An 11,968-nucleotide genomic window follows, 5' to 3' on the forward strand; every position below is an offset into this window, starting at 1 on the left:
GCTGCAGAGCATCCCACTACAAACACTTCTCCGAGCCAACGTACATGGACAGGAACAGGTACAGGGTCAGGGACAAGGACAGGTACAGGATCAGGGTCAGGGTCAGGGACAAGGACAGGGACAGGGACAGGTACAAGGACAGGTACAGGGACAATGACAGGTACAGGGTCAGGGACAAGGACAGGGTCAGGGTCAGGGACAGGGACGTCGGTGTGCAGGAAGTGGTTAAGCAAACCCGTCATGGGATGAATAAAATTAATGTCATCTGCTGGACTCATGGATGGGTATTCCAGCATGACAATGACCCAAAACACACAGCCAAGGCAACAAAGGAGTGGCTCAAGAAGAAACACATTAAGGTCCTGGAGTGGCCTTGCCAGTCTCCAGACCTTAATCCCATAGAAAATTTGTGGAGGGAGCTGAAGGTTCGAGTGACCAAACGTCAACCTCAAAACCTTAATGACTTGGAGAGGAGTGTCACAAAATCCCTCCCGAGATGTGTGCAAACCTGGTAGCCAACTCCAAGAAACGTCTGACCTAACGATCATAGAAACTCCACGAGGTGAGATCTTCCATGGAGCCCCAGACCGAGGGAGATTGACTGTTATTTTGGGTTTAGCACCATACAGGTAGGTGCTAGGTAAATGCTAGGTAAATGCATAGTAGGCCTTGTCTGCTTAACAGCAGGGCCATGTTCCTTACTGTCAGGTAGGTTGTTATGGCTCCCAAGTGTGTCATCTGAGAAGGGGAGTATCTCCACTGGCTCTATCGGAGGCTTCTGATAGGGCAGTGGAGGAAACCCAATCAGAGATACATTCAGGCTTAATTCTGCCGCAGAGGATTCTGGGAATGGGTATAAGTTTAGGGGAAGTGCGTGGCACGGTGTCTTTGGCGGGAGCAGAGTCCCAGGATGGAGAGGACGGCTGTCTCTCCTCCTGTCTGAGGAAGGCGGATGTCTCGGGGGGGGTCGCCTGAGAGTCCAGAAAGTGCTGAGTTGAGCTGAGGGGATCCAGTGTGCCGAGAACCTGCGGAGAGCGAGAGAGAGGGGTCCAGTCCCAGGAAAGCCTACACAGGTCGTGAGTACTGAGGATTGCCCCTGGGGGTCTGCCTGGGGTTAGAGCAGGGCCGGCGCTACCTGTAAGGCGACCTAGGCAGCCGCCTGGGGCCCAACTTAGCAGGGGGTGCCGCCTAGGGCACAACTTAGCAGGGGGCACCTGGAATCAGTAATGGACCGGCCGCCGGTTGGTGCAGCACTCCTCATGCTGTGCCGCCTGAGCGCTACAGCAAGCCACGCTATGTGAGGACCTCCAGCACCGCCAAAATCCCCATAGGAAAGCATTGAACAATGCTTTCCTATGGGGAGGTCTAATGGCCGCGGATGCGCATTAGGTCTCCCCCACCGGCTGATGTCGGTGGAGGAGGAGAGTACCCATCGCCGAGGTAAGTCACTGAAGGGGTTTTGTCCCCTTCAGCAACTTGGGATGGGGGGTGGGAGAGCATATGGGGGGGGGGGGGCAATTTTTATTTTGCCTAGGGCGGCAAAAATCTTTGCACCGGCCCTGGGTTAGAGGGGACCACTCCGGAAGAGGTTCTGGGATCCAGTGTCAGCTAGCTGTAAAGGGGGTACCTAGGTTGAGGACCCTGAGGTAACAGAGGGGATACATAGTCAGTGGACCCTGAAGAGCTAAAGGTTAAAGGGGGCATCTGCAGTTTGGGCCCTGAATTGTACAAAGTACCAGTTGAGAGTTGCAGCCATACAGGAATTCACAACAAGCTTCCTCAAGCCAGTGCAAGGCTGGAGGCAGTAGTCAGTGACTTTGCAGTGCAGCAGTGTCAGCAGATACATATTATACAGTCCTGAGGCTTCTGGACTTAAAGTCGAGGATTCAGCACTTCTTTCAAGTTACAGTGTGTTCTAAGCATCAGTGAGCGTCGGCTGGCGTCAAGACAGCGCTAACGGGCATTTGTGCCATAGAAGTCCCAGAATTGTACGTAGTCGAGCCAAAGGAGTATCCCACTAATTCCCTTCTCCCGTCCCCTTAATTACAATAAAACCACAAAACCAAGATGCCGGAGTTGTCACTGTCTCAGTTCTCACACCCGGGGTCGCAGCTCACATTGGCTGGAGAGGTAACCGATAACGATGACAGACCCACATCAAGCTCAATGCCTGGAAAACCTGCTATACGCGTTTCTTCTTTTTGTGAATAATCGCACCAACTGTTGTCACCCTCTCACCAAGGGTCTTGTAGCCCATTCCAGCCTTGTGTAGGTCTACAATCTTCTCCCTGACATCCTTGGACAGCTCTTTGGTCTTGGCCATGGTGGAGAGATTGGAATCTGATTGATTGCTTCTGTGGACAGGTGTCTTTTATACGGGTGACAAGCTGAGATTAGGAGCACTCGCTTTAAGAGAGTGCTCCTATTCTCAGCTTGTTACCTGTATAGAAGACACCTGGGAGCCAGAAATCTTGCTGACTGATAGGGGATCACATACTTATTTCACTCATTAAAATCCAAATCAATTTATGACTTTTTTGAACTGCGTTTTTCTGGATATTTTTGTTGTTATCCCGTCTCTCACTGGTAAAATAAACCGACCAATAAAATTACAGACTGATCATTTCTTTGTCAGTGGGCAAACGTACAAAATCATCAGGGGGGCCACATACTTTTTCCCCCTCACTGTATACTAATATGAGGCTTTGTTACACTGCTAAGTGTGCAGCAAGGGTTATAATAGTCCTCGGGTGACAACACTGCCCCTCCATACACACAATAGAGTGAGCGTTGTCACCCGAGGACAGGAAGTGTGTTACTGGCGGGATCACTAGGGGGGAAAATACAGGAAAACAAATGAATGTAACCAAATGTGACATTTACAATATCTCACAAAAGTAAGTACACCCCTCACATTTCTGTAAATATTTTATTCTACCTTTTCATGTGACAACACTGAAGAAATGACACTTTGCTACAATGTAAAGTAGTGAGTGTACAGCTTGTATAACAGTGTAAATTTGCTGTCCCCTCAAAATTACTCAACACACAGCCATTAATGTCTAAACCGCTGGTAACAAAAGTGAGTACACCCCTAAGTGACAATGTCCAAATTGGGCAGAAAAAGTCAAAATTTTATGTGGCCGCCATTATTTTCCAGCACTGCCTTAACCCTCTTGGGCATGGAGTTCACCAGAGCTTCACAGGTTGCCAATGGAGTCCTCTTCCCCTCCTCCATGATGACATCACAGAGCTGGTGGATGTTAGAGACCTTGCGCTCCTCCACCTTCTGTTTGAGGATGCCCCACAGATGGTCAATAGGGTTTAGGTCTGGAGACATGCTTGGCCAGTCCATCACCTTTACCCTCAGCTTCTTTAGCAAGGCAGTGGTCATCTTGGAGGTCTTTGGAGTCGTTATGTTGGAATACTGCCCTGCGGCCCAGTCTCTGAAGGGAGGGGATCATGCTCTGCTTCAGTATGTCACAGTACATGTTGGCATTCATGGTTCCCTCAATGAACTGCAGCTCCCCAGTGTCGGCAGCACTCATGCAGCCCCAGACCATGACACTCCCACCACCATGCTTGACTGTAGGAAGACACACTTGTCTTTGTACTCCTCACCTGGTTGCCACCACACACGCCTGACACCATCTGTACCAAATAATTTTATCTTGGTTCCATCAGAGCACAGGAGATAGTTCCAGTAATCCATGTCCTTAGTCTGCTTGTCTTCAGCAAACTGTTTGCAGGCTTTCTTGTGCATCATCTTTAGAAGAGGCTTCCTTCTGGGATGACAGCCATGCAGACCAATTTGATGCAGTGTGCGGCGTATCGTCTGAGCACTGACAGGCTGACCCCTCCCCCACCCCTTCAACCTCTGCAGCAATGCTGGCCGTACTCATACGTCTATTTCCCAAAGACAATCTCTGGATATGACACCGAGCACGTGCACTGAGCTACTTTGGTGGACCATGGTGAGGCCTGTTCTGAGTGGAAGTTGTCCTGTTACACCGCTGTATGGTCTTGGCCACCGTGCTGCAGCTCAGTTTCAGGGTCTTGGAAATCTTCTTATAGCCTAGGCCATCTTTATGTAGAGCAACAATTCTTATTTTCAGATCCTCAGAGAGTTCTTTGCCATGTTGAACTTCCAGTGACCAGTATGAGAGAGTGAGAGCGATAACACAAAATGTAACACACCTGCCCCCCATTCACACCTGAGACCTTGTAACACTAACGAGTCACATGACACCGGGGAGGGAAAATGGCTAATTGGACCCAATTTGGACATTGTCACTTAGGGGTGTACTCACTTTTGTTGCCAGCAGTTTAGACATTAATGGCTGTGTGTTGAGTTATTTTGAGGGGACAGTAAATTTACACTGTTATACAAGCTGTACACTCACTACTTTACATTGTAGCAAAGTCTCATTTCTTCAGTGTTGTCACATGAAAAGATAGAATAAAATATTTACAGAAATGTGAGGGGTGTACTTACTTTTGTGAGATACTGTATATTGGATACATTTTATCATCGCAGTCAGCAGAGAGGCTCATGGATGACCAATCAGAGACTTCCTCGGCTGGCAGTGATCTCTGCGCTGTGACAGGAAGGCGGCGGTGTACAAAAGATCACTCCGCCCCCCAACAGGAAACCCACAACTTGGCTGCGGAGGGAGTCCAGATTTACCGCTCAGCCGAGGATGTGCCGCACTTCCTGTGCCGAGTCATTCCCGGGACACCAGGGAACTCCGCCCACATCGCAACCAGATCACTGTATAGAACACCCAGAGAGCTGTCACACCGCACAAGACTCCCGACAGTTCAATGTCACACCGCACAAGACTTCTGACAGTTCAATGTCACACCGCACAAGACTCCCGACAGTTCACTGTCACACCGCACAAGACTCCCGACAGCTCAATGTCACACCGCACAAGACTCCCGACAGTTCAATGTCACACCGCACAAGGCTCCCGACAGTTCACTGTCACACCGCACAAGACTCCCGACAGCTCAATGTCACACCGCACAAGACTCCCGACAGCTCAATGTCACACCGCACAAGACTCCCGACAGCTCAATGTCACACCGCACAAGGCTCCCCCGACAGTTCAATGTCACACCGCACAAGACTCCCGACAATTCAATGTCACACCGCACAAGACTCCCGACAGTTCAATGTCACACCGCACAAGACTCCCGACAGCTCAATGTCACACCGCACAAGACTCCCGACAGTTCAATGTCACACCGCACAAGACTCCAGACAGCTCAATGTCACACTGCACAAGACTCCACACAACTCAATGTCACACCGCACAAGACTCCCGACAGCTCAATGTCACACCGCACAAGACTCCCGACAGTTTAATGTCACACCGCACAAGACTCCACACAGCTCACTGTCACACCGCACAAGACTCCCAACAGTTCATTGTCACACCGCACAAGACTCCAGACAGCTCAATGTCACACTGCACAAGACTACCGACAGCTCACTGTCATACCGCACAAGACTCCACACAACTCACTGTCACACCACACAAGACTCCCGACAGCTCAATGTCACACCGCACAAGACTCCCGACAGTTTAATGTCACACCGCACAAGACTCCACACAGCTCACTGTCACACCGCACAAGACTCCCAACAGTTCATTGTCACACCGCACAAGACTCCAGACAGCTCAATGTCACACTGCACAAGACTACCGACAGCTCACTGTCATACCGCACAAGACTCCACACAACTCACTGTCACACCACACAAGACTCCCGACAGCTCACTGTCACACCGCACAAGACTCCAGACAGCTCAATGTCACACCGCACAATACTCCACACAACTCACTGTCACACCACACAAGACTCCCGACAGCTCACTGTCACACCGCACAAGACTCCAGACAGCTCAATGTCACACCGCACAAGACTCCCGACAGCTCACTGTCACACCGCACAAGACTCCCGACAGCTCACTGTCACACCGCACAAGACTCCCGACAGCTCACTGTCATACCGCACAAGACTCCCGACAGCTCACTGTCACACCGCACAAGACTCCAGACAGCTCACTGTCACACTGCACAAGACTCCACACAACTCACTGTCACACCACACAAGACTCCCGACAGCTCACTGTCACACCGCACAAGACTCCAGACAGCTCAATGTCACACCGCACAAGACTCCACACAACTCACTGTCACACCACACAAGACTCCCGACAGCTCAATGTCACACCGCACAAGACTCCCGACAGCTCACTGTCACACCGCACAAGACTCCAGACAGCTCAATGTCACACCGCATCCCCATACTGTCTCCCAGCTCCTGAGTGCACAACACATCAGATACCAGAGCCAAGGATGACTCACTGAGCCTACAGATTGTGTAATGCCCAGGACAGGAAGTGAGGGGGAATCTTCTCCATGGGCACACCAGCTGTGGGGACAGAGGTGGGCGGGATCTGCCATAGAGCTCCCATACATAGAGCGCCCGTAGATAGAGCGCCCGTAGATAGAGCTCCCGTAGATAGAGCTCCCGTAGATAGAGCGCCCGTAGATAGAGCGCCCGTAGATAGAGCGCCCGTAGATAGAGCGCCCGTAGATAGAGCGCCCGTAGATAGAGCGCCCGTAGATAGAGCGCCCGTAGATAGAACTCCCGTAGATAGAGCTCCCGTAGATAGAGCTCCCGTAGATAGAGCGCCCGTAGATAGAGCGCCCGTAGATAGAGCGCCCGTAGATAGAGCGCCCGTAGATAGAGTGCCCGTAGATAGAACTCCCGTAGATAGAACTCCCGTAGATAGAGCTCCCGTAGATAGAGCTCCCGTAGATAGAGCTCCCGTAGATAGAACTCCCGTAGATAGAGCTCCCGTAGATAGAGCTCCCGTAGATAGAGCTCCCGTAGATAGAACTCCCGTAGATAGAACTCCCGTAGATAGAGCTCCCGTAGATAGAGCTCCCGTAGATAGAGCTCCCGTAGATAGAACTCCCGTAGATAGAACTCCCGTAGATAGAGCGCCCGTAGATAGAGCGCCCGTAGATAGAACTCCCGTAGATAGAGCTCCCGTAGATAGAGCTCCCGTAGATAGAGCGCCCGTAGATAGAGCTCCCGTAGATAGAGCTCCCGTAGATAGAGCTCCCGTAGATAGAGCTCCCGTAGATAGAGCTCCCGTAGATAGAGCTCCCGTAGATAGAGCTCCCGTAGATAGAGCTCCCGTAGATAGAGCTCCCGTAGATAGAGCTCCCATAGATCTCCCCGGACAGGTCCACACAGCGTGCACATCCATTCTCACTGGTTAAAGGAGAACTCCGGCCACAATGAAAAATACCGTCTCTCACCAATCTATCAGTGGCATTGTTTCTTTCTGAGCCCCCTCTGTAATGTAATTGTGTTACCTCTGTTGGTCCTGCCAGTAGAAGTATTGTTCCACTTCCTCTAACAAGGTGACACCGCTGCCCACTCTAGAAATCACACAGCAGCGTTGTCACCAGCTGCACAAGGTGGAATTCATACAAATGACAAACAAATTAAATCCCAACTCCAGTTAACACACTTTCAGGTTTTTTATTATATACTAAAATACACCCCTGGCGATATTATATGGTTTGTCCCATCCCCGGTAACTTTTACTTTTTCTGGCCAGCTTGGCCCGTTACAGGAAACAGGGAAAATAACAGGTCTACTGCCTATAGTTGTACTCCTTAATGCTATCAGGGGCTCCATTAAAGAAATTTCCACTCACTTCCTGTTGTGGTGACGTTTTACCAGACAGGAAAATAGAGGGGGCTCTGTTAGTGACATCTTTAGTGAACCAGGGAGTGTAAGAAAATGGTAGAACCCGGCTAGGATGTTTAGATCTGTCTGTGGTGTAGAATTCCCATCATTTCTTGTCTGGTAAAACGTTGTCAGCAGGACAGGAAATGAGGGGGAAACCTCTCCAAGGGCTCGTTCACATGGATAGTCAGGGGGGTGGTATAGGCAGGCTGTTGAGCCATGATTTTACCGCCCGTCTAAACAAAGCGGTGCAGCTGCTCAGGGGTGTTAAGATCTGAGCAGCTGCACCTCTTTGTTTAGGCAGGCGGTAAAATCATCCCACCCCTGGCAATGTCATATGGTTTGTCCCACCCCAGTAACTTTTACTTTTTCTGGCCAGCTTGGCCCGTTACAGGAAAATAACAGATCTACTGCCTATCAGGGGCTCCATTAGGGAGATTTCCCCTCACTTTCTGTTCTGTTGTGGTGACATTTTACCAGAAATGAAAGTAGAGGGGGGCTCTGTTAGTGACATCTTTAGTGAACCAGGGAGTGTAAGAAAATGGTAGAACCCCGCTAGGATGTTTAGATCTGTCTGTGGTGTAGAATTCCCATCACTTCTTGTCTGGTAAAACGTTGTCAGCAGGACAGGAAATGAGGGGGAAACCTCTCCAAGGGCTCGTTCACATGGATGGTCAGGGGGGTGGTATAGGCAGGCTGTTGAGCCATGATTTTACCACCCGCCTAAACAAAGCGCCGGTTTGTTTAGCGCAGTGCGCTGCGAGTCGTATGCGATGTCTGACATTACATATGTGTGAATCGGGACTTACAGGGTCCCAGGGGGTTCTAATACTTTGCAGCGCCATCCAAAGGAAAGAAGAAAAAATGGAATTGGCTTGACAGACATTATAAGAAACTGTAATAATAATGGTAGGAAGAAGAAAATAAACAGAAAAGATACAAAGTAACAAAAATAGTAACAAACAAAAACAAAACTAATAATACTAAAACTAATACTAAAACTAATAATAATAATAATAATACTAATAACACAGAGAATATATTATTATTAATATTATTACTACTACATTGTATCTTCTCTGTGTTGTTATTATTATTTCTATTATTAATAATAATAATAACTCAGAGAAGATACAATGTAGTAATAATAATAATAACTTCTCTGTATTATTATTAATAATAATAACACAGACAATATTATTATTATTACATTGTATCTTCTCTGTGATGGCGATGATGATAACACAGAGAAGATACAATGTATTAATAATAATAATAATAATAATAATAATAATAATAATAATAATAGAAGATACAATGTAGTAGTAATATTATTAATATTACTACCACATTGTATCTTTCTTAATAATAATATCATCATCATCACAGAGAAGATACAATGTAGTAATAATAATAATAATAATAATAATAATAATAATAATAATACAGAGAAGATGATAATAATAATAATAATAATACAGAGAAGATACAATGTAGTAATAATAATAATACAGAGAAGATATTATTATTATTATTATCATCTTCTCTGTATTATTATTATTATTACTAAATTGCATCTTCTCTGTGATGATGAGGATGATGATGATGATGATGATGATAACGCAGAGAAGATACAATGTATTAATAATTATAACAGAGAAGATACAATGTATTAATAATTATAACAGAGAAGATACAATGTAGTAGTAATATTATTATTACTGTTATAATAATATCATCATCAATATTACTACTACATTGTATCTTCTCTGTGTTATCATCATCATCACAGAGAAGATACAATGTAATAATAACAACAATAATAATAATAATATCTTCTCTGTGTTAATAATAATAATAACAATAATAATAATAATAATAATAACAACAACAACACAGAGAAGATAGTATTATTACTACATTGTATCTTCTCTGTGATAATAATAACACAGAAAAGATACAATGTAATAATAATAATAATAATAATAACACAGAGAAGATAAAATGTAATAATAATAATAATAAACAACTTCCCACCAGCAGGCCAGACTTCTGCCGCGTCCTGAGACGAGCGAATCGTTTTTTACTATTTCGGCGAACCTCCTCGAATCTGGCGAGTCGCGAGTTTCCGATCTGACGGAACGCGTAGGGCAGCCCGCCCAATTCAGCGCTCCATGTCCGAGGATCGGTCACCACACCAACCAATAGGGCTGCCAGTGGGACGTATTCCGATCGTAGACACGCAATGGGCCGAGATTCACTAGAGATTCGCCAAATTCGCGGTCTGACGGTGAAGCCAATTCGCCCGTCTCTAGTGGCGAATAGCAAAACCTGGAAGGGGGGGAGGGGGGTCAGCAAGCTGACAGTGAAGGCTCAGGCCTGAGGGTTTTATACTTACAGGACACAGAGGGCGTACGCCCCGCTGACACTCTCGCTGTCCCTCACCAGGAAGCTTCCGTCCCGACCAGCCTTGGCCAGGAGCTCCTCGGCCGCCGCTCGGCTCAGGTCCCGGTGATACCAGGGGAGGGCCATGTTCCCAGCACCCCCCTGGGCAGCACCAGACACGCTGGACGCCATCTTCCCGCAAAGGGAAATCCCAGGGAAGGGTCCAGATTAAGTATGTCAGATCCCAGGGATAGATCCAATTGGAGTATGGCAGATCCTAGGGAGGGGTCCGGATAGAGGATATGAGATTTCAGGGAGAGATCCAAATTGGAGTATGTATGGCTGCAGGGATAGATCCAATTGGAGTATGTCAGATCCCAGGGAAGGGTCCAGATGGAGAATGAAATCCCAGGGAAGGATCCAAGTAGAGGATATCAGATGTCAGGGAGAGATCCAATTGGAGTATGTATGGCCCCAGGGATAGATCCAATTGGAGAATATCAGATCCTTGGGAAGGGTCCAGATGGAGTATGTCAGATACCAGGAAAGGGGTAGGTTAGACCCTTGGGAAGGGCCCAGATGGAGAATGTATGACTCCAGAGAAGGGTGCATATGGGGTATGTCTGATCCCAGGGATAGATCCAATTGGAGTATGTAGGATCCTTTGGAAGAGTATGTCAGAACCCAAGGAAAGATCTGGATGGAGTTTGTGCAATCCTTGGAAAATGTCCAGATAAAGAGGGTCAGATCCCAGGAAAGGGGTAGGTTAGACCCCCAAGGAAGGGTCCAGATGGGGGATGTCAGATCCCAGGGAAAGATCTGGATGGAGTATGTCTGATCCTAGGAAAGGGTCCAGATAGGGAATGTCAGATGCCTGTTATGTGTCCAGTTGGAGTATGTATGATCCCAGAGAAGGATCCCTATAGACAATGTACAATCCCAAGGAAGGGTCCAGAATGATGGGGTGTCAGATCCCAGGGACAGATCCAATTGGAGTATGTCAGATTTCAGGGAAGGATCCTGATGGAGTATGTCTGATCCCAGGGATAGATTCAGATGGAGTTTGTATGATCTGAAGGAAGGATCCAGTTGGAGTTTGTCTGATCCCAGGGATAGATCCAATTGGAGTATGTCTGATCCCAGATAAGGGTCCAGTTGAAGTACGTCTGATCCTTGGGAAAGATCCAGTTGGAGTATGTCTGATCCAAGGGAAGGATCCAATCTGATCCCAGGGATAGATCCAATTGGAGTATGTCTGATCCCAGCAAAGGGTCCAATTGGAGTATGTCTGATCCCAGCAAAGGGTCCAATTGGAGTATGTCTGATCCCAGGGAAGGATCCGGATGGGGTATGCCCCCCCTCCTGGCACCGGATTCCCCTCCCCCACCCTTCTTCTATTTACTAAACTTTCCCCAAAGTTGTGCAAAACAAAGGCGGGAGGCAGCCGGGTGTCCGGGGGGCACTGCCAGGGATCCCCTCCCCCACCTCCTTAGGGTCTCATGGCCGCCCACACACTTCCTCTGCCACCCGGGGAGGCGCTGAGTGCCCCGACCCACCGACCGACCGAACTACCGGGGGAGGATCTCTGGGAGGATACAATGTAACCGCCGCCGCCGGACCGTCCGATCTGCTCAGGGGGCGCTAGAGGGCGCTGAGAGAGGAGAGCGGGGGGAGGGGAGAGCGGCTCCACCCGGAGGACCCAGCGACTGCAGGGGGACATCTGACCCCCCCCATAGATACCACCCGGGGGACCCCCTATATATATATCTATATACACACCACCCAGGGAACCCCCTATATATAT

The 11,968-nt window shown here is 48.2% G+C and overlaps 1 protein-coding gene across 1 annotated transcript in view; it reads right to left on the reverse strand.

The window, feature by feature from the left end:
* INPPL1 (inositol polyphosphate phosphatase like 1) overlaps positions 1-10,364 on the reverse strand; it is a 156,567-nt gene extending 146,203 nt beyond the window's left edge. Inside the window, exon 1 of the mRNA XM_082245938.1 lies at positions 10,178-10,364. Coding sequence (XP_082102064.1) covers positions 10,178-10,356 — 179 coding nt within the window. The 5' untranslated portion in view covers positions 10,357-10,364. The remainder of the gene's footprint in view (positions 1-10,177) is intronic.
* Positions 10,365-11,968: the final 1,604 nt, after the last annotated feature.

Source organism: Pelophylax lessonae (genome assembly GCF_965119305.1).
Source record: "Pelophylax lessonae genome assembly, chromosome: 2".
NCBI classification, from domain to species: Eukaryota; Metazoa; Chordata; class Amphibia; order Anura; family Ranidae; genus Pelophylax; species Pelophylax lessonae.